A 17,943-nucleotide genomic window follows, 5' to 3' on the forward strand; every position below is an offset into this window, starting at 1 on the left:
TAATGCTGGTGACACTTGCTGCCATGGAAAGCAAGAAGCAGTGATCTCAGCACAAGCAGTGCTAGGTTTTCAATATCAGGAGAGACACCTTGAATTGGCTTTCGTGCAAAGGACAGAACAGCAAGCAAATGACCCCACCTGGTCTTGTGTTGCTCAGCAGAGGAGCGGTTGCTTGCCTTTCTATATCAGCTGGGGATTTTTCAGAGCACACGTGGCTTTGACTTTGAGTGCTTTTTAGGATGTTCCATTTGGCGACTGTGGCGAAATGGGGCCAAGGTTATGAATATAATCACTGCAGTCGGCTATTAGGAACACATAATGCTCTGCGAAAATGGCATCTGCGTAATGCAGTGACATTATGAGAGTATATATCTGACAAGAGAGAGCGGGAAGGAGAGAGAGATGGAGAGATATTTAGAGGCACTAACATTACAATAAGATGCAGGAATTATTATTATTCAGGAACTATTATTCAGGAATAAGCTAGGATCTTTGAATATCCACTTTAATTCACAATGCTCCAGACAATGTATGGAGCACGCGGAGCAGAGAATTTGGCTTGGCAAGTGGGACCTGCAACAACAAGTTGCAAAATACTGAAACATCCCGGTGCCGACTTCAGGTTTTTGAAGGCCCTTGGGAAAGATGCCCCCAATGTGTCCCGTCCCTCTGTGATCCTGCCTTCTCACTGCAACTGTCACCAGCTGCTCCTGGTCCTTCTCCTCATTGCTTGCTTGACAGGCAGAGAGCCGGTGAGCAAGGAGGGAGGGGGATCTTCTGCTGCTGCTGCTTCTCACCGCCACCGTTGTTGAGCCAGAGTGAGAGGCAGGTGAACAAGCAGTGGACTCAGGCAGGTGAACAAGCAGGTTGCAATGGGGAAGAGGAGGAGTGAGTCCATGGGGCTCTTGTTAGTGGGGCCCTGCTGAAGTGTGGGCCCTTTGCAGGTACCCAACCATGCATATGAATGTGTGTGTGTGTGTGTGTGTGTGAGAGAGAGAGAGAGAGAGGCTGGTGTAAAGCAGCACAAGTATTTCTGTATTTCATATATATGTATGTATGTATGTATGCATGCATGCATGCATGCACACACTCACACATACCATACACCCTTGACACCAGCCCTGCAGCATCTAATGGGATGTTCTTATTCAAGGTTCTAGCCAATGACCCATGTCCTCCTTCAAAAACTCCATCCCACCTCCCCAGTTTTCCATTTTTTCTTCCCCAACTGACACTCAACGTCGCATGGCTACTGAGAGTATTCTGTCCTCATTGGGCTGTTTTGGAGGGAGGATGCCTTCTCAGGATTTTAGAAAAGGATTTCAGGGGTGGGGGTATTTCTGCAAAACCCTTGAGTTTGCATGTTGATAGCTCCCTCTTCTTTTGCATTGGCCCTCTTTGGGCTCCATTTCTGTTGGCACGAATCACTTGAATTTGCTCTTAGACGAAATGACCCGTTCTGCAGATGTTCCAACAATTAGGGCGCAATCCTGTGGCTGCTAGTCGGTGGCTAGATGGCCACAAGATAGGTCCGTTCCCTGGAACTGACCTCCACCTGCTCCCGCACTGCCTCCTAGGCAGCACGGATCGGCCCCATGCTCCGCGCTCGTAAGAGGAGCATGGAGCAGCAAAAACAGGGCGTTCCTGGGAGCGGAGAGGGGTGAGGCGGGGCAGGGAGGGTGGACATGCCTTTCCAACGCTTCCCATGCATTGTCCAGTGTCCCCCCCACCCCACTTCACCTTCCCCTGGCTAGATAGCTGCTCCTGTCCTGCATTGGATAGGCAGTCCAATTAATTTACCAGATTAAAAGGACATGCAGGAGCAAACAACCCAAACAACCAAAACTCACAATACACTAACTCCTCATCCCATCATTGCCAATGGCTGGTGGAAAAATTCAAGCCATGTGGAATCACGTCATGCGATGGTCCCAGTTAATGCAATGTGTGATGCTTCATGTTACATCTGTGAGGTGATGGAGAACTGGCAAGAATAATGTTTCATGCTCCAGCAGTTTCCCAAGTGTGGGGAATGTTCCATGGGCTGCACTAGAAGTTTTACTTTCTTTTGGGAAGAGGGAATTCAGCAGAGTTGTGGTGTCCTTCAAATATCTTCTTCTTTACAAATAAACAAGCAGAGAGCAGCGGAAGCAAATAGACTCCTGGAGCAGGGAGCACAACTGCTAGTCCTGCATTCCCACTCAAGCTAAAAGTGGCAAGTGTAAGCAAGGTTTATTGCACCTGAAAAGGATTGGGCTTCAATGTAATAAGTGGTAGAAGAGAAACTTGTAGGCTAAGCCAGCGTTGCTTTCTTTGACATTATTTTTAAAAAGCTAAATGTCATGAGAGAGACTATATATGCAAACAGAAGAGATCTGGGGAACAAGGGGAGATGTCCTGTGAAGCATATTAACCAAACTTCACAAAGCTTGCCTGAACTTTTAAACCTTTACACATCCAGCTGCCATGATTAATGAGTGTCAAGAACTACATTGCAATTTTTTTTTGGGGGGGGGGGTAAAATAGCTTTAGAGTGCTTCTTGAAAAACCTGTATCAGCACATTCCTACCTCTGCATCAATTCATCTGTTAAGCAGTAGGCAGGCTGTGATGAATTTATCTTTGCTAGTGTGAAATTGCTGCCTTATCCATTAGAATGTAAGCAAAATTGCAAAGGCTTCTAACTCCTGGATTTAGACTGCTGTGGAGAACTAGACATCAGTTCAGAACGTTGGGCACTTTTTTTTTTGGACACTTCCATCCAGAATGGGCTGATGCAAAAGAGAACAGGGCTCTTGCACCTTTAATAGTCGTGTAGAAGAGGGAGTTTCAGCAGGTGTAGTTTACGTGACAAGCTACCCCTGCTGAAATTCCCTCTTCTGCACAATTGTAAAGATGCAGGAGCCCTGTCTTCTTTTGCATCTGGCCACCCTTCCCCCATCTCCATCATCTCCTAGTCCTACTGGGGTCTGCCAGGTTCAGTACAAGGATCCAGTACATTAGTCTGGAACTCTGGTTGAAAAGAGCATTTGAGCAGGTGTAACTTCTTCTCCTTCCTCCCTCCCCTCCTATACCTGCTCCACAGGTGAATGAGCTACACCAGCTAAACCTTCCTTCTACACAACTATTAAGGCACATAGGCCTGCTCACGTTCTGAAGCCATCAACAGGAGTCCCATTTTCCGTTGCCAACTCCTGTCTTGACCTATATCTTTAGCAGCTGCAAGACAGGGGAAAATTAGGTGGGGAGTTTCTCCATTACTACAGCTCCCTAATGGGTAAAGTTGCATAGGGTGACCATGTGTCCTCTTTTACAGAGAGCAGTCCTGTATTTGAAGGGAGCCAGAAGACTGCCATCTATTTTGAAAGCATCCTCTGTTTGAAGGGCTGTCCAGGCCAAGTCTGGTTTAAAGATAAAGAACCACCAGAAGGAAGAAGTGGGACTCGAAGTTGCCCATCAACAGTACCAGGAGAGGACTGAGCAAGCCACACAGGTGAACTGGTCACAGACTTCCACACTATAGTGAGATATACCATTGTTGTTGTTCAGTCGTTCAGTCGTGTCCGACTCTTCGTGACCCCATGGACCATAGCACGCCAGGCCTTCCTGTCCTGCGCTCTCTCCCGGAGCGTGCTCAAGTTCATATTCATTGCATCCGTGATGCTATCTAGCCATCTCATCCTCTGCCGTCCCCTTCTCCTTTTGCCTTCAGTCTTTCCCAGCATCAGGGTCTTTTCCAGGGAGTTTTCTCTTCGCATTAGGTGGCCAAAATATTGGAGCTTCAGCTTCATTATCTGTCCTTCCAAGGAGCAGTCAGGGTTGATTTCCTTGAGGATGGACTGATTTGACCTCCTTGCAGTCCAGGGGACTCGTAAGAGTCTTCTCCAGCACCACAGTTCGAAAGCATCAATTCTTCGGCGCTCAGCCTTCCTTATAGTCCAGCTCTCACAGCCATACATTACTACTGGGAAAACCATAGCTTTGATTAGACGGACCTTTGTCGGCAAGGTGATGTCTCTGCTTCTTACTATGCTGTCTAGGTTGGCCACAGCTTTCCTCCCAAGGAGCAAGCGTCTTTTAATTTCAGGGCTACAGTCACCGTCTGCGGTGATCTTGGAGCCCAAGAAAGTAAAATCTGTCACTGCTTCCATTTCTTCCCCTTCTATATGCCAGGAAGTGATGGGGCCAGATGCCATGATCTTCGTTTTTTTAATGTTGAGTTTCAAACCAGCTTTTGCACTCTCCTCTTTCACCCTCAACAAGAGGCTCTTGAGATCCTCTTCGCTTTCTGCCATTAGGGTGGTATCGTCTGCATATCGGAGGTTGTTGATAATTCTCCCGGCAATCTTAATTCCGACCTCTGATTCATCCAACCCGGCATTTCTCATGATGTACTCTGCATATAAGTTAAATAAGCAGGGTGACAATATGCAGCCTTGTCGTACTCCTTTCCCAATTTTGAACCACTCGGTTGTTCCATGTCTGGTTCTTACTGTTGCTTCTTGACCCTCGTACAGGTTTCTCAGGAGACAGGTAAGGTGGTCTGGTACTCCCATCACTTTAAGAATTTGCCACAGTTTGTTGTGATCCACACAATCAAAGGCTTTAGCGTAGTCAATGAAGCAGAAATAGACGTTTTTCTGGAATTCTCTTGCTTTCTCCATGATGCAGCGAATGTTGGCGATTTGATCTCTAGTTCCTCTGCCTCTTCGAAACCCAGCTTGTACTTCCGGTAGTTCTCGGTTCGCATACTGCTGAAGCCTAGCTTGTAGGATTTTGAGCATCACCTTGCTGGCATGTGAAATAAGCGCAATTGTGCGGTAGTTTGAACACTCTTTGGCGTTGCCCTTCTTTGGAATTGGAATGTAAACTGACCTTTTCCAGTCTTGTGGCCACTGTTGAGTGTTCCAGATTTGTTGACATATTGAATGCAGCACTTTAACAGCATCATCTTTTAGGATTTTAAATAGCTCGGCTGGAATACTGTCATCTCCGCTAGCTTTGTTGTTACTAATGCTTCCTAAGGCCCACTTGACTTCACTCTCGAGGATGTCCGGCTCAAGTTCAGTGACCGCACTATCATGGCTATCAGGGACATTCAGATCTTTCCTGTATAGTTCTTCTGTGTATTCTTGCCACCTCTTCTTAATCTCATCTGCTTCTGTTAGGTCCCTGCCTTCTTTGTCCTTTATCATGCCCGTCTTTGCACAAAACGTTCCCTTGAGATCTCCAATTTTCTTGAAGAGATCTCTAGTCTTTCCCATTCTGTTGTTTTCCTCGATTTCTTTGCATTGTTCATTTAAGAAGGCCTTCTTGTCTCTCCTTGCTATTCTCTGGAACTCTGCGTTCAGTTGGGTATATCTTCCCCTTTCTCCCTTGCTTTTCGCTTCCCTTCTTTCCTCAGCTACTTGTAAAGCCTCATCAGACAGCCACTTTGCTTTCTTGCATTTCTTTTTCTTTGGGATGGATTGAGTTGCTGCCTCCTGAACAATGTTACGGACCTCCGTCCATAGTTCCTCAGGCACTCTGTCTATCAGGTCTAATCCCTGAAATCTATTCCTCACCTCCACTGTATATTCATCAGGGATATGATTTAGGTCATACCTGAACGGTTTAGTGGTTTTCCCGACGTTCTTCAATTTAAGCCGAAATTTTGCAAGAAGCAGCTCATGATCTGAGCCACAGTCAGCTCCAGGTCTTGTTTTGACTGACTGTATGGAGCTTCTCCATCTTTGGCTGCAAAGGACATAATCAATCTGATTTCGATATTGACCATCTGGTGACGTCCATGTGTAGAGTCGCCTCTTGTGCTGTTGGAAAAGAGTGTTTGCTATGATCAGCATGTTCTCTTGGCAAAACTCTATTAGCTTTTGTCCTGCTTCATTTTGTACACCAAGGCCATGCCTGCCTGTTATCCCGGTGATTTCTTGACTTCCTACTTTAGCATTCCAATCCCCTATGATGAAGAGGACGTCTTTTTTTGGTGTTAGTTCTAGAAGGTGTTGTAGGTCTTCATAGAACCGATCAACCTCAGCTTCTTCGGCCTCAGTGGTTGGGGCATAGACTTGAGTTACTGTGATGTTGAATGGTTTGCCTTGGATTCGTACTGAGATCATTCTATCATTTTTAAGATTGTACCCCAGTACTGCTTTTCCCACCCTTTTGTTGACTATGAGTGCTACTCCATTTCTTCTAAGGGATTCTTGCCCACAATAGTAGATATGATGGTCACCTGAATTAAATTCGCCCATGCCTGTCCATTTTAGTTCGCTGATTCCCAAGATGTCGATGTTCAATCTTGCCATCTCATGTTTGACCACCTCCAGCTTACCTTGATTCATTGATCTGACATTCCAGGTTCCTAAACAATATTGTTCTTTACAGCATCGGATTTTCTTTTCACCACCAGACACATCCACAGCTGAGTGTCCTTTCGGGTTTGGCCCAGCCGCTTCACTCTTTCTGGCGCTACTTGGAAATACCCTCTGCTCTTCCCCAGTAGCATATTGGACACCTTCCGACCTGAGGGGCTCATCTTCTGGCGTCATATCTTTTAGCCTTGTGATACGTTCCATGGGGTTTTCTTGGCAAGAATACTGGAGTGGGTTGCCATTTCCTTCTCCAGTGGACCACATTTTGTCAGAACTCTCTGCCATGACCTGTCCGTCTTGGGTGGCCCTGCACGGCATAGCTTATGGCTTCACTGAGTTACGCAAGCCCCTTCGCCACAACAAGGCAGTGATCCATGAAGGGGAGATATACCATATGTCTATTTAAATTGTAATGATTGTTTCTAAATGTGCATCTATACACATAAATTAGCATATGCAAATGTTATGCAAATCAGTGTCCTCTTCTTTTGGTGGTCATGTCCTCTTTTTGATGACTCACAAGTGGCCACCCTACTCATACCTTGCCTCCCTTGTTGGGGGCAACATGCTGGCAACAGGTAGGACTGAAGTCAGCAGTGGGTGCAGCCACCCCTCCCCCCCCCCCACACACACACCTTTCCTCTCAGCCTAGTGGGCTGCCGGGGGAGTGACAGATCATTCTTGCCAGAGGCCTGAACTGGTTGCTTGCAGCGGGCTTTTGAAAATCGACCATGGGCCACATGTGGATAGGGCTACAGGTTGCCCACCTATTATGTAGTAGAACCGTATCCATTTTGGGAGACATTCCATGCTCCTGATTCATCTTCCTCATGGAGGAGATGTGCAAATGTCCCACATTCAAACATTTGATAGCAATCAGATTGTCTTGGTCTTTCTGTCCAAGATTTTCTATGTATTGTAGATACATTTCTTCACCATTTAAAGGCAGCAAGCGAGGCCCATTTTTAAATAAAGAGAATATAGTGTAAATACATTTCCCTTGTTAGCATCCTCCAAAGAATGAGGCTCTCCATAATGAAACGTTAATAAAAGAAAATCTTAATGGAACCTGCTTGCAGTAGTTACTGCTGAGTCAGTGTAAAGGATATCACAGAAACGTCTGTGGTTCTCCCAAGATTTTGTGATTTTATGTATACATATAATCATTAGGGGAGTGCACAGAACTGCAGACTGTGCACTGCTGCTCAAATCACAGTGTCCACTTTATTGCTGCTGATGACTCTTTAGCAGATTATGTGCAAAAAATGCTGATAACCGCAACTTGCTGGCTTGGTAAAAACAAAACAAAAACCTTTCCATTGTTTAGCAACTGCCATGTCATGCCAAAATGAGAAAGGCTGCAGAGTAGCAGAGCGCAGCATTTTAAGAAGTCAGTCCCCGAACAGCAGGCCATATTTGTTTGGACTTGTGATGACCTGAACCCTTTGGAGAGCAATTTGTACACAGTTTGGGATCATGCCTGTTTCGAACTTGGCTGTGTTAACAAACTACCAGCTACAAAGGAAAGTGTTGCTTTGAAATTGGATAGCTTGTTATACTGACTACTGACTCAGAAAGAACTGGGCATGTTTAGCCTTGAGAAGAGAAGACTGAGGGGAGATATGATAGCGCTCTTCAAGTGCTTGAAAGGTTGTCACAGAGAGGAAGGCCAGGATCTCTTCTCGATCATGCCAGAGTGCGGGACACGGAATCATGGGCTCAAGTTACAGGAAGCCAGATTCCGGCTGAACATCAGGAAAAACTTCCTGACTGTTAGAGTAATGCGACAAGGGAACCAGTTAACTAGGGAGGTGGTGGGCAATCCCACACTGGAGGCATTCAAGACAAGGCTGGACAGCCCTCTGTCAGGGATGCTCTGACTTGGATTCCTGCACTGAGCAGGGGGTTGGACTCGATGGCCTTGTAGGCCCCTTCCAACCCTACTATTCTATGATTCTATGACCCTGCCTGTATGCATTGGGCAAATGTGTGTGTGGGGGGGGGGGTCATGTTTGCAGTCCTATAATTTTTGCCCATTGAGACTAGAATACTAAAATGTGCAAACTGTACAACTGTGCAATTATCCGTCAAATCAATCACATTTGATTTACTAGGCACCACAGCAAGTTAGCATTAGCACAGAAAGTAACAGTTTATCACAGGAGTGAGCCACACGTGCCCCACAGACCACATATGGAGGGGGAATGACATCTGCCATGGCTATGGAATCAGGATTAGCTCGTTTGCAAGCCAGTTTTGACTGTCTTGTTGGTCTGAAGCTGCTACAGATGCCATCTTTAATCTGATTTTGCTGCAGCCCCGAGGGGGGCTGGTCTTGGGGGTGAAAATGGCCCCCTGACCTCCTGCAGTTGTCTACCCCTGGTTTATCAGAACAGAAACAGTGGCAACGTGCACAGATAGAGAGAAAAGGGAGGCTGGTTTACTGGCAGGCAGTAGGCAAGAGTCTCTTGTATTCTGACCTGGCCTCAGGACCCAGCATGGTGGGGCAAATGCTGCCCACAGGTTCCAGAAGGGCAGGCTCAGTGAGGCTGATGGTGGCTTCCCTTTAAAAGAAAATTAAACTTATTTTAAAGCCCTGGGTTCTCCCCCACCCCACCCCACAACATGCATTACATCAGGGCTCAGAGGCACTTTGACGAAATGAAGATGGTGACGACAACTGCGGATGCTTCAATTTGTGCTTCTCTTTACATCAGGGCTCAAAGGCACTTTGACGAAATAAAGATGGTGACGACAACTGCGGATGCTTCAATCTGTTCTTCTCTTTACGTCAGGGCTCAGAGGCACTTTGACGAAATGACGATGGTGACGACAACTGCGGATGCTTCAATCTGTGCTTCTCTTTACGTCAGGGCTCAGAGGCACTTTGACGAAATGAAGATGGTGACGACAACTGCGGATGCTTCAATCTGTGCTTCTCTTTATGTCAGGGCTCAGAGGCACTTTGACGAAATGAAGATGGTGACGACAACTGCAGATGCTTCAATCTGTGCTTCTCTTTACGTCAGGGCTCAGAGGCACTTTGACGAAATGAAGATGGTGACGACAACTGCGGATGCTTCAATTTGTGCTTCTCTTTTCAGCAGTGGGCTCAGTACCACCATCTGTTCCCACAGCCTCCTAATCCCACTCATTCCCCTGCCCTCAGTAAGCTTATTTGGTGTGGGTAGGGGGGCACCAAAGGGGTCAGAGGGCACCTTGGCTAGGATCCCTTCAAGCCTGGAGCTGTCAGTGCTCACATTGCACCGGAGCGGAAACTCGTTTCAGAAGCGATCAAACTGGAAGACTGAATGAGGTGATCCTAGATGTAGAAATAAGAGATGCTCTCTAACAAAGGTTCAAAATCAAAATATACTTTGCTGGTTTTGGTGCAGAAAGAAACCTGAAACTACCATCTTTAAAAAAAAAAAAAACTTGTTGTCTTTGTCTTCAGTGCCAATGGGTTGTGTCTTTCGCCCCATTTTCTGACAAAGCCTAGTAGCACATAGGCAGAAAAGCAATAACTGTCAAAGTACAATCAAAATGGAAAGCTTGTGGTTTGAACAAGCTTTGAATGTCACTCTCAGAAATGCATAAGAATTGTTTTTCCTGCATGTTTCAAACAGGCAATAACAAAAACAATACATCTTGTATAGCTTCTTCTTGCTGTACCCATCTTTCCTTTCATATAACCGTTTTAGCAGCCCCTCACTATAATGACTGGGAGTCGGGATTTTACTTGTGGCGCACACAAAATCATTTACAGGCAGGATGGAAACCAACAGGACACACAAAATGGTTTATTCTGAAATCTCCACATCCTTCATATGATAGGACAGAAAGAATGATCAGCAGACAGCTGTATTAGAGAAAGCAGACTTCATTCCCACCCACACCGCTCACTGCCGTGCCTGAAAGCACATGACCAGTTGCTGTGAGGATGATTCTTATTATTCCTAAAGGGAGTTCATATCTCTTCCCTTTTTGACCTGGATGTCAGGATTGGCAAACTTCCCCATAAATACAACGGACCCTGTAAGAACAAGGAAGAGAAAAATGATTAGAATGTGGGATTTCAAAATAATGATCATTAATAATGGGTATTAATGTAGCACTCTTCCTATGGGCTCAACGCACTGAACTGTCACAAAAAGAAGAAGAAAAATCTGTATTATTTATTTATTTACAACATTTATATGCCACTCCACATCTCAACAGATTCCGGAGCGGTGAACAATAAAAGATAAAAAGAATAAAAACACCATATTAAAACATCTAAAGAACAAAGCAACATATTAAAAACAATACCAATAAAAATCGTGGCTGGTCAACCAAGGAAACCTTCTTAAAATAAAGACATCTCCAGCAGACACCAAAACAATATAATGTTGGTGCCTGCCTAACCTCCAGAGGCAGGGAATTCCACAGAAAGGGGGCCACCACACTGAAGGCTTATCTGGATATCACAGATTGTATGCTCCTTGGCGTAGGGACTAACACTGAGAGTGTATTGCGTACCTAGGGCTGTGTGCCTAATAAGTCCCATACTGAGTATCAGTTGCTCATAGCTCATTCTCACATCCATTTCAGTAGCTCACAGAGGGTGGGAACTGCCCATGCATGGGTTGGATCCAGGATCTGCCTTCCATTGACAGAAGGGCTCTGCTCACGGAAGCTGCCTCCATCAGACTTTCAGGGATCCCCCTCTTTCCCCACATGCTCACCACAGATCATCTCTTTCAGCAGAGTCCTTGACCCTCTGCGTAGCATTTTCAGGGCACTGGAGGAGCTGCTGGCAGTGCGGGGAGGCAGGCAACAAAGTCTTCTTCTGCCAGCCCAGTTGCACTTGCCTCAATCTGGATCCACCTCCCCCCTCCCCCGTGTTGCTCCTTTGCATGCAGTAATCTTTGAAACAGCCACCTGATCCCAGTGTCAAATTGTAAGTAAGCCAACGTACTTGTAACTGAAATAATCACGCATTTCTCCCTCATTTACCCGTACCTCCATTTCCTTTCCCTTCCTCTCTTGTTTCCCTTGTGTCTAATTTTAGATCGTACACTCCTTGGCATAGGGACCTGTCAACCCTGTTCTTTGTAAAGCACCATGTATCAGAGAGTGCAATACATATATGGAAACAAATAATGTGCACATTTATAGCCAAATCCAATGCAAGTTTTTCAGAATCAAGTCCCACAGAATCCAATTATGTATTTATTTATTTATTACATTTATATCCTGCCTTTTTTCCTTCTTAAGGAACCCAAGGCAGCTTACATAGTCCTCCTCCTCTATTTTATCCTCACAACAACAACCCTGTGAGGTGGGTTGGGCTGAGAGTCTGTGACTGGCCCAAAGTCACCCAGTGAGCTTCCATGGGCGAGTGGGGACTAGAACCCGGATCTCCCGACTCCCAGTCCAGCACTCTCGCCACTACACCACACTGGCTCTCAGTGGGATCTAATCCCAAATGGGACCTAATCCCAAATACTATAAGTGTCAGGATTGATTCTGAGCGCAGGGAGATAGTTAGCAGCTCAGGTTCAGAAGAGGAGCAGCCAGAACTGGGGGAGGCATTTTCATAAGCTAGTTCAGATATGGGTAGGCGTGCTTCTCAGGTTACCAGCTCCCAGATGGCTGGGCATGAAGCTTCCTCCTTGTCCTCCTCTGTGAGAAGCAGCGAGGAGGAGGGGATTGGGGACTGTGACCTAAGAGACACGAGGCCGTGGCGCAGAGCTAAGAGGGAAACATCAGTGGCAGAGCTCAGATGGTCAACCTGGTTAGCGATGTGTGAGAGGCTATGCAGGGAAGCATCACGCGAGGGGCAGGACCTCCCTCCCTATGTTAGCCTAGCCAGAAAGCCTCCCTTTCAAACTGCGGGCAACTTTCGGTGATCCCATTTGAATCCCCTGGAGGCATTCCTTTGTAGCCAGAGAGTCTTCCAGGATTTGCATATGTAATGAACCTGTGAATAATGAATTAAAGGCATGAGACTGATGCCTCTCTATTTGTGTGTGTGAGTGCTTAAGGATAGAGGGGGCCAAGGAATTTGTGAGAGCAAGAATGATTAGGCCTATAATAATAAAATCACCCACACTGAGACTCAGGGTTTTCAACAAAACAACAAATGCATCAAAAAGCAAAGGAACAAAAACCCACTCTAAGACACCAGTTTGGCAAGCACAGAGCAGGGCAAATGGTAACCGTATAAATGTGCGGTGCAATCCCATATGTGTCTACCGAGAAGTCAGTCCATTGAGTTCAATGGGACTTACTCCTAGCTAAGTTTGTATTGTCCCAAAAGAGAAGAATAAGGCTGCAATTCTATGCACATTTACTTGGGAGCAAGTCCTATAGAATTACATGGAACTCACTTCTGAGTAAATATGCTTAGGACTGTGGTGCAAGTTAATAAAACCATTTTCAGTTTTAATATGTTCACAACATTTTCTTGCTATATATGCTAATTATGTCAAAGCAATCATAGAATCATAGGGTTGGAAGGGGCCTACACAAGACCATCAAGTCTAATGTTTTGGCATAACTGATGTTTAGGTGACATCCTTCAGAAATATAATTCAGAAATATATGTACTCTTCTACTCCAGAGTAAGAAATCATATCCTAAAGCATTAAAAATAAATTTATATCCAGGTCAATGACTGTACTACAATAATTGCTTTATCACTCAGAGCTCACTGAGAGCCCCTGATTTATTCAGGGGTTCCGACTCCTGCATTCTATTTCACTTGAGCTGCAGGTTAATCCAAGCGATACAAACAGGACTTGAAGCAAGTTCAAGTCCTGTTTGTCATCTCAAGACAACCTGAGAACTCTCACAGGAGAATTAAGAATTCAAAAAGCATGTTAAGGTAGATTGTTTTGTACTACGAATTGTATGCAATTCTGGGTCCTCATTTTTTTATATACCTTCTATAGATGTTAATCCTTTTCAGTCATTAGGCCCTTAATGACCAGGTTTGCATGACACAAGGGTGGTCAATCAGCCACAATGGCTTATCACACACACCACCACCACCCGTGCGTGCCGGACACGTGAAAGCTGAGCAAGGAGTTGTTATTCTTGTTGTTTTTGCTGTTGTCAAAAGGACTTTTAATAACAGCAAAGCAAAACCAAAATGGCCTCTCTGCCTCTTGAATGTCATGACAACCTGCGACTGGCAAGGGAAATTAGGGAAATCACTTGGCATGCGGCCGCCATGCACAGGGGTGGTTAACAAGCCAGGGTGGCTTATTAACCACCCTCATGTCATGCTTACAGGCTCAGTGTGTACAATGAACATGAGTACAGTGCAGGGTAGAATGCTCCACACACTCACACACCCAAGCAGGACCAGCTCCATATTTGAGGGTAGCCCTCATTATGTTGCCTTCTGATGGGCCTCCTTCTGTGTCAGTAGGCCCCTGCCTTAGGGGTCCACTGATTAGGATGGGGGCCCAGCCCTAGCAGCAGGCAGCCATATTTAGATTAGGGTGTGCTGTGCGGCTGGGTCTGGTGAATCCACCGCTTAAACTTCCCACAGTCCCCTGGGTTGCTCTGGGGCATTGTGGGAAATTTTAAATGGTGGTACCTCACTGCCAGACCCAGCCTCACAGCCAGACCCATCCACAAGAGCACCAGAAAAAAATGAAGGGAGACCTTGTCAGGTTTTAATGGTGGTCCTGCCAAAGATGTCATGTGCTGACGATGCCATATGGTCCTCACGTTACATGCACTCAAACACACTTTTGTAAGAAGCCTAAGCATAGACAAGAATATACTCACAGGCAGTGCTCCATGCAATTGGAACTCTGCTTTTTCAAGGTTCTTGATCACAAGTATATGCACATAGTACCATTTGCAGACAAGCATTTGAATGCACAGATGCAAATTTTAATGCATGGGTCGAAGGGCAGAGCCTGCCACTCCCCACTGTTTGTGCGTTCATTAAGCCCTCTTCCAATCAAGCGGAGTGACAAACTTACCCCAAGTGCACTTTACATGGCAGAATTTACACAGAAGCAGACTTACAACATAGTCCTCCTGTAACATTGTCACCTGCACAATGTCCCCAAATTTCAGCTTCATACCACTTACCGTTTTCTTTATGGAAGCAAAAACCCACCTGGAGCATAAAATATCCCCAAAATCTATTGATTTTGCCATTGGGATGTCTTTATGCCCCAAGCACCAGCAACGTACAGCCAGGTAAAAATGTCCCATGGATTATTTCCGAAGATTACTAGTCTAAGGAAGCAGGTTTAAGTGCTCTGGGTGTGAGTAGGTTGATACAAGTCATGGGATTTCACTGAGGGAATTTTTACCTCACCAGAGACATATTTCTTACAGGGTTAGGAGAACACCCCACATGCCCCCCCCCCAGTTAGTTTTTAGTGACAATAAAGTTTTGGCCAAAGTTTTACTATGACAGTTTATGATACTTCTCTAATATTTCTAATATTTTGAGTTTAAAACACACATCTTATGACACCACAGACACCCCTGAGATTGTGGGGCATTTTACCACCCCAGGATTCATTGGAACATGGCTTGGGGTAGTAAAATGACGCCCAAACACATTTGTGTTTGTTTTTAGGGCTGGTGGATGAGGGGTTAAACATGCAGAGAACAGAACCCCAAAACTGAAAATGATGGCTGCCACTCTTACTGGCCGTCTAACAGTATAAACATAGGAAGCGACACTGGGATTGCAAACTTGTGTTTTTTTAAAATACACCATCAAAGGACAGGGACAGGAATAGGTCAGGGAGCAGAAGTTTGGGAGTTTGGGCAGGCCTGGGACAGGAGCCTGGTGAGTCAAGAAGGAGAACATGCCAGGTTTGGACTCACCTGGGAGAGGGGTCTGGTGGATCAGCGTGGATGGGGAGTCCATAAAAAACAGAATACCTGGTTTATTCAACAAAATACTTAATACAAAAACAGAAGCAAAAATACTGAATGGATACATAAAGTACCTGTTGGTTGGCAAGCTTAAGTGAAGCCTTTCCTGGCAATGGGATCAAATAAGTGGTGCTTTATCTTCCTAATTCCTGTGTCAAGGTCCTGTTAAAAGCACAGTTGCAGCACTAGTAAGAAAGAAAGCAAGGAAGCAAGCAGTGGCAACCCTGTCACCAGCCGTTGTCTTGTGTATATGGTTTTGCTAGCCAAAAATTAGGCTAGCAAAACTAGTTTACATTCTCCAGTAAAGTGAATTCTGTTCATCCCTCAAGAGCCATTATAGCATTAGGTGTGGTTGTAACAGATTTCTGATAGTACCTCTTAAAAGATACCACTGCACTGCTGACAATCCCTGGACATTATTTTTTCCTCATACATGGGAATATATTTACAGGTCTCTTCTCTCGGAAATAAAAATATCCTCTCATAGATTTTCGATGAGGTAGCTGGCTCAGAATTTTAAACAGTGAAGGTCATGTTATTGTTGTATTTTAACATGGAGGCCTTCATTGCTGTTGTTTTCTGCTATAAGGGGGATCTCTTGTCTACCACAGAGCTGCAGAAAAAACAGTAGAGTCTTGTGGCACATAAAAGACTAACAAGCTTATTATGGCATATGTTTGCGTGCACTGGAATCCATTTCATTAGATGCATGTAGTGTTTTCTTGGGCTGCAGGTTTATATGCACATGGGTGGGTGTGCGTGTGTGTGTGCAGTGTCCTGTTTCAGCTAATGAGACCTGTGGCAGTGAGGGCATAGTGTTCTTGGGGACTATGAGGTCTGGATTACAGGGTATCCAATACAGAGTCTAGATCACACCAAGGACCTGGAGCAAGTCACGTTCAGCTGAATTCTGACCAAGCAGCAGGAGCCAGGTTTCCCAGAGAAGCAGGAACAGGATTAGAACAGCACCATGGAGAGCTCCATGTGATGCCGTGGTTAGAAACTAGTGAAGCTTACCGGTAGGTTGCCCCAAGAAGCAACAGATTGTGACTGAGCCTTAAGTATGGTTATTGCTTCCTTTAGACTGGTTAGCCCAACCATCCTATTGACTGAGGCCTTCTCCCTTAAGGGACCTGGTCTGCAATGACATGGCAGTGGCTGTGGCAAGGCCAGAGTCCTCAGAATCCAAGGATGGCAATGCAACCTCCTTCAGACACAGAGGAGCTGGTGCCTGTGGTCTTCTTAGAGAACAAGGTCCTAAGGAGATGGAAACCTTCTGATGCCCTTCTGTAGACAAGCTATCTCCAGTTAACTCAGGAGCCTCGTTCTCTGAGGATGGGGGCTCAGGTTCCTAGACCATGACAGGCAGAGAGAAATGAAATGCAGAAAGTACGGTGACCATTACCTTATTAACAGTGTCCATTAGCAATCCCTCATGATGTCAACTGTTTAGCAGCCCTGTTTTGAGATCTGGTGACCTAGAGTAAGGCTTGGATTACCTGACTACCAAGCCTGTTGTCTCCAGAGTTTTTTTAAAAAAATTACAGTATCCATCTGTCAAATATAGCAAAGTAGCACCTTTTCTCCATTAAAGTCTCAAATATGTGTTTTTCTGTGTAACATTGAATGCGGAGGGGAGTGGGATCATGCAGTCTCCCCTCCATGCCTTCAAAGTAACGTGGAAAAGTCTTGTGATGTCACAAGTTGACACACAGAACTTGCTTTCTATTTTGCCTCAGTTCCCCAGCCCCCCTCCCCTGCCACAAGCTATGTTTTATTTATGGACAGCTCAGAGCCATCCACAAATCGAACCTGGGGGACTGCTGTGCACACATATCTTGAAGAATCTGTCTTTATTATTAGAGGCTATTTACTTTGCCTCAGGTACAATTCCTAAAGTGGCAGAACTTTTGGATGTCTCCCAGCAGTTACTGAGGGACCCTTCAGTTTGCTTTCAGTATGAGAGTCGGGACTTTTCCCCCCTGCTCCCACACACAGAAATCTGTGCAGGGGCATCCATAGCAGACATTTGCAGCAGTTACATTTAGCAAAGGCCATTTTTTTTACTCAATTTTGAACTCAATGCCCACCCCTAATTTATACAAACACTTATGAACTATTTCAGGTTTGAAAGGGCCACTGTTGATCACTGCTCTCTTCCTTTCTAACCAGAAAAAAGAGGGAGGCCCAGTCTTAGTGGGTTGTGGAAATTTGTAAAGGGTGGCACCAGTGGGCAGCAGTATGTGTATGTGTAATAAGGTCCAAATCTGGATCCAGCCCAGGGGTATAGCCTCCATGTAGGGACTCACTCCAGCCTTCTCCCCCCAATGTTTTTGCATGCAACACGCCCATCTTACTAATGTAGTGAGAGGTAAAGGAAGTACACACAACCTCCCTCACATGTTTAACCATTGCACAAGAGGGCTGCTGGGAAGTGTTTGGTGAATATATGAAGTAGCCCTATGAGTGTACTGATGTATTTCTGTAGAGGACCACTATGAAAGTGAGAATCCTGGGTGTATCAGGGATGCCCCTTGCATAGAGACACTTTATGCATATATGTCAGTGCAGCATGCATAGGCTGCTTCACATGCTCACTGAACACATGCCTGGTGGGTGTATTGCTGGCTGGGGGCAGGGCTGGGTCACATGGTTCTGTGAACCCCTCATGTGTT

The 17,943-nt window shown here is 45.5% G+C and overlaps 2 protein-coding genes and 1 long non-coding RNA gene across 7 annotated transcripts in view; 1 reads left to right on the forward strand and 2 right to left on the reverse strand.

The window, feature by feature from the left end:
• Positions 1–559: 559 nt before the first annotated feature.
• LOC146351514 (uncharacterized) lies at positions 560–10,029 on the forward strand. Its single transcript, XR_014789623.1, has 3 exons — positions 560–850; positions 3,316–3,492; positions 9,088–10,029. It is a non-coding gene; the product is annotated as an uncharacterized LOC146351514 (long non-coding RNA).
• A 114-nt stretch (positions 10,030–10,143) lies between these two features.
• The window catches only part of SERPINI2 (serpin family I member 2), an 86,197-nt gene continuing 78,397 nt past the window's right edge, over positions 10,144–17,943 (reverse strand). For all 5 annotated transcript variants that reach the window (XM_084847446.1, XM_084847447.1, XM_084847443.1 and 2 more), the window contains one exon: positions 10,144–10,403. In XM_084847446.1, coding sequence (XP_084703572.1) covers positions 10,327–10,403 — 77 coding nt within the window. In that variant the 3' untranslated portion in view covers positions 10,144–10,326. The remainder of the gene's footprint in view (positions 10,404–17,943) is intronic.
• WDR49 (WD repeat domain 49) overlaps positions 10,145–17,943 on the reverse strand; it is a 275,211-nt gene continuing 267,412 nt past the window's right edge. The window contains exon 25 of the mRNA XM_084847441.1: positions 10,145–10,403. The gene's annotated coding sequence lies outside the window, so the exon portion shown is untranslated. The remainder of the gene's footprint in view (positions 10,404–17,943) is intronic.

This window comes from Heloderma suspectum, chromosome 3 (genome assembly GCF_057233095.1).
Source record: "Heloderma suspectum isolate Gila_16-S chromosome 3, 16-S_ref, whole genome shotgun sequence".
NCBI classification, from domain to species: Eukaryota; Metazoa; Chordata; class Lepidosauria; order Squamata; family Helodermatidae; genus Heloderma; species Heloderma suspectum.